Raw genomic sequence first — 3,626 nt, forward strand, 5'->3', positions numbered from 1 at the left:
TTTTTTGACATTTAACATATATTTCAAATGCAATTAATCCATTAACACTTTGTAATCTTTTTTGCATAATGCACACAATTATTTGATCTCCACTGCTGCATATTTAATTAGATGAAGGGATGTGTAAAAAGTGAAGTCCGCATTAACAATTTATAATTGTTCTTTACTGAATGCAAAGAATTTTTTTCATCTCCACTGCTGCATATTCTATTTTTATAAAAGGACATGTCGATTGTGGAGACATAGCCAACAGCAAACAAACAGACTTCATTGTCTAACTGCCCTACCAGAACAAAAATGACAGTTGCACAAGGACCAACCTTACTTTTCACTTTCTCTATTTTCATATGATATCCCTCTTAGAATTTCAGTTTAAGTACAAGACTGTAACATCACCGGGCATTGATGTGTCCCATCTGTATAGAAATGCAAACCCTTCTTTAAGAAAATGGCTTATTATAGCTGTCCATCATAGAGACTGACAAGCTGCAATTGTTTCTAACCTCCCCGCCCCCCCCTTTCTGGGTTTCTTGAGAAAGTTTAAGGAGGAAGGAGGGCTCAGTCATTGAATAGAGGGCTCTAGTGAAAGTAGTGTAAGGTGATTGGTGGGAGGAGATGTAATCTAGCTGAAGAGAAAGAGAGAGGCATACACATTGTAGTGCACAAGGAAGTGTGCTCGACATATCACAAGAGACAAGTCATGACAGGGGAGTAACCTGTTCTACAGAGATCCTCGCTCGTTGCAGGATAGGACTCAACAGAAAAGACAGGACAGATCATCCACTGGTCTTATCTATTCCTTGTATATCTCACTGAAGAGACAAACACCTGTTCTACCTCATTACCCAATGGAGAACTCAGAACTCAGCAGCCCTGAGAGGCCACCAAGGACTATGCGCAAAGGTGGTGCACACTCGGGCTCCCCGCAGAGGCTCAGATGCCAAAGGCGCAGCGGGGGATCTGGAAGCAACAGAAATGGTGTCATGTCCTCCACCTCAGAGCGGCGTAATGAAAGGGAGAGGAACAGGGTAAAGCTGGTCAACATGGGCTTTGCCAAACTCAGGCAGCATGTGCCCCAGGCTCAAGGACCTAACAAGAAGATGAGCAAGGTGGAAACCCTGCGCTCTGCTGTGGAGTACATAAGGGCGCTCCAGTCTCTGCTGCTGGACAGGCAGAATGGAGAGGATGGCCAGGGGTCAGGACCAAACTCTGATGGGTTGTCTCCATGTACCAGCAGCTGCTCAGTGGACTCAGGCTCCATGCCTCTGTCTCCAGGGTCTTGTTCCCCTTGTCCCTCTGAAGAGTGTTCCAGGGAGGACAGCAGTGTGTCAGATGCTAACTTCTTCCTGACACTGCATGGCTGGGGATAGCACGCTGCAAGGTGGGTGCACCTGTAATATATAGCTGACAGCTGTTACTGATTTCAAGGTGCAGTACAGGTAAAGGAAATGTATCCATAGAGGAAAAATATTGTCTCTGGAAATTTACCAACTAAACCTAAAACTCTCTTTGTATGATGCTCTCACTGGAGATTTCGCCCATAGCAATTAAACAGAATTCTTGCTTCTTCATAAAAGGAAAGATAAAACCTGTTGGGTTGCCATGGGCAACAACTCTAATTGTTTGCTCATTTTCTTTTCTCCAGGTTTTTTTCTTCCTTTAAGTCAGCATCTTTTGACCTGCAGCATCTGAAACACAAAAATATTCATAGCCCTTTTTAATCATGATCTCTTTATAGATTGTGTACTCCTCTAAGATGCATTTTTCAATATTTTATAAAGGCGTGCTGATCCATTTAGACTGGAGCGGACTTGATGTTGGACCAATAAGAATTCAAGCTTAATGGTTCCATAAAATGAAAAGTGGTACCTGATTGGTTATTTTTGACAACTTAATTTTTTCCCCTCTAGTTTTAGTGAATAGGCTGTTTGGGTGACAAGCATTGAACAAAATGTTTAATAGCCTTTTAACAGACCCCTAGTTTTAGTGAAAGCTTGTTTCCTGACTGTTTGTGAATTCTTTTTTGCCATACAGTTGTAAAACCCTCTAACCTTATTGCCTTATTGCCATGACTAATGCCAAATTATTTTACCTGAACATAATCAATATGCTTATACTTGGCTTATTCACAAGTTTTAAAGTGACTTGCAAAACCATTTTAGAGTACCGTACCTCACAAACTGAAATCTTTCATTCTACAATATATTATTTCTGTTGTGGTGTTTGTCATGGGTAACCCAGCATATTTAATAGAGCGCAGCATACTACAATCATAATGTGCAAACTGCAGTAACACATGGCAACCTGATTTCACCTGACATCAGGTGACCTGACATTTGGAGATGCCATAACATTACAAAGTAATTGCTAATTGGCTGCTATGTGTTACTAGATCACAGACATCAATATGTGCCTTGTATAAGCCCATTTGTTCCACATGTCAGCAACGTGGACCAGTAGGAGGCACATCATATGATGGTACTGCTGAGCAAATGCTGTCTGCTCTGTTTAATTATGATAGATATCTAACATACACAAGAAGATTTATGAGAGCTGTTATTGCTACATCTAGGGTTTTGGAGAACACAAATTAACAGTCAGTAGGAATTTTAGAAATACCCCATCCATAGGGTTAAATTGAGAAAAAAAATTGCATGAGAGTAATCATGCACAACACAGAGGTAAAACCTGTCAAATAGTACCCAAGACAATAGAAATGGGGCGGGGGGGCTCTTATTAGCCATTATTATTTAAAACCTCAATCAATCATATTATCTACAAATGAATTGGGGTGTATAAGGAGCAGTAACCCACAATCAATCACATTTCACAAACTAATCAAATTTCAATTTACTGTACACACATCAGTAAATGTAAATTCTGAATGCTGTAATGAGCAGGCTACTGAACATTGCATGCTATAGTAAATTTTCCTGACAGTTCATGCAAAAAAAGAAGATAATGTCACTTGTTGAGGTGAACATTGTTTTCTTGATTTGTGTGACATACAAGCAGGGGCTTTTCTAAATTAATACGGTAGCCAGGTCTCCATTATTCATAAGGCACCAAGGGGCTCCTGCTTAGTGCAACAGGGTTAAGGTACCAATGCAGATTCAAGAACAGACTGAATATATGAGCGATTGACCATCATCTTCTGCGTGGTGTGCCAACAGTCATAACAGGTATTAAGTAACCCTGTCATAACAGAAGTACAGAGGCTGATACTGCTGACATGCTATTAAAATGTTAGTTGCCTGGCTGTTATGCTAGTCCTTTGGCTTCCGACTTTTGAATTCACTGACCTGGAACAAGTATGAAAAACAGGAAAGTTAGACAGAAGTCAAAAGCTCTTATCAACCTGCCTGTCCCAGATCAGTGACTCAACAAGTGCTGTAGCGAATAGGTCAGCATAAGTGATTAAGTGAGTGATCCTGAGCTGAAACATGGCACATGCTGATAACTTCTAGTCAGATTGTAACGCCTCTAGGAGTCATGCCTGTGACTGCCAGAGTTTTGCAACGCCTTTTGGGACTTGTAGTTCCACAATAGCTGGAATGCCAAGGTTTCCTACCCCTGCTCTAGATCATCAGCATCTTTATTAAAGATGATCTGCCCGTATTTATCAA

The 3,626-nt window shown here is 40.9% G+C and overlaps 1 protein-coding gene across 1 annotated transcript; it reads left to right on the forward strand.

Moving 5' to 3' along the window:
• The first annotated feature begins 869 nt into the window (after nt 1–869).
• LOC108800080 (achaete-scute homolog 2-like) lies at nt 870–1,370 on the forward strand. Its single transcript, XM_018572019.1, has one exon. The coding sequence runs from the start codon at nt 894–896 to the stop codon at nt 1,368–1,370; it is 477 nt and encodes a 158-aa protein (XP_018427521.1). The 5' UTR covers nt 870–893.
• Nucleotides 1,371–3,626: the final 2,256 nt, after the last annotated feature.

Source organism: Nanorana parkeri, unplaced genomic scaffold (assembly GCF_000935625.1).
Source record: "Nanorana parkeri isolate BGI_ZX_2015 unplaced genomic scaffold, ASM93562v1 scaffold1902, whole genome shotgun sequence".
Taxonomy (NCBI): Eukaryota; Metazoa; Chordata; class Amphibia; order Anura; family Dicroglossidae; genus Nanorana; species Nanorana parkeri.

Coding starts and splice junctions, on each gene's coding strand:
- LOC108800080 (XM_018572019.1), top strand. CDS start 894: ATGCGCAAAGGTGGTGCACACTCGGGCTCCCCGCAGAGGCTCAGATGC.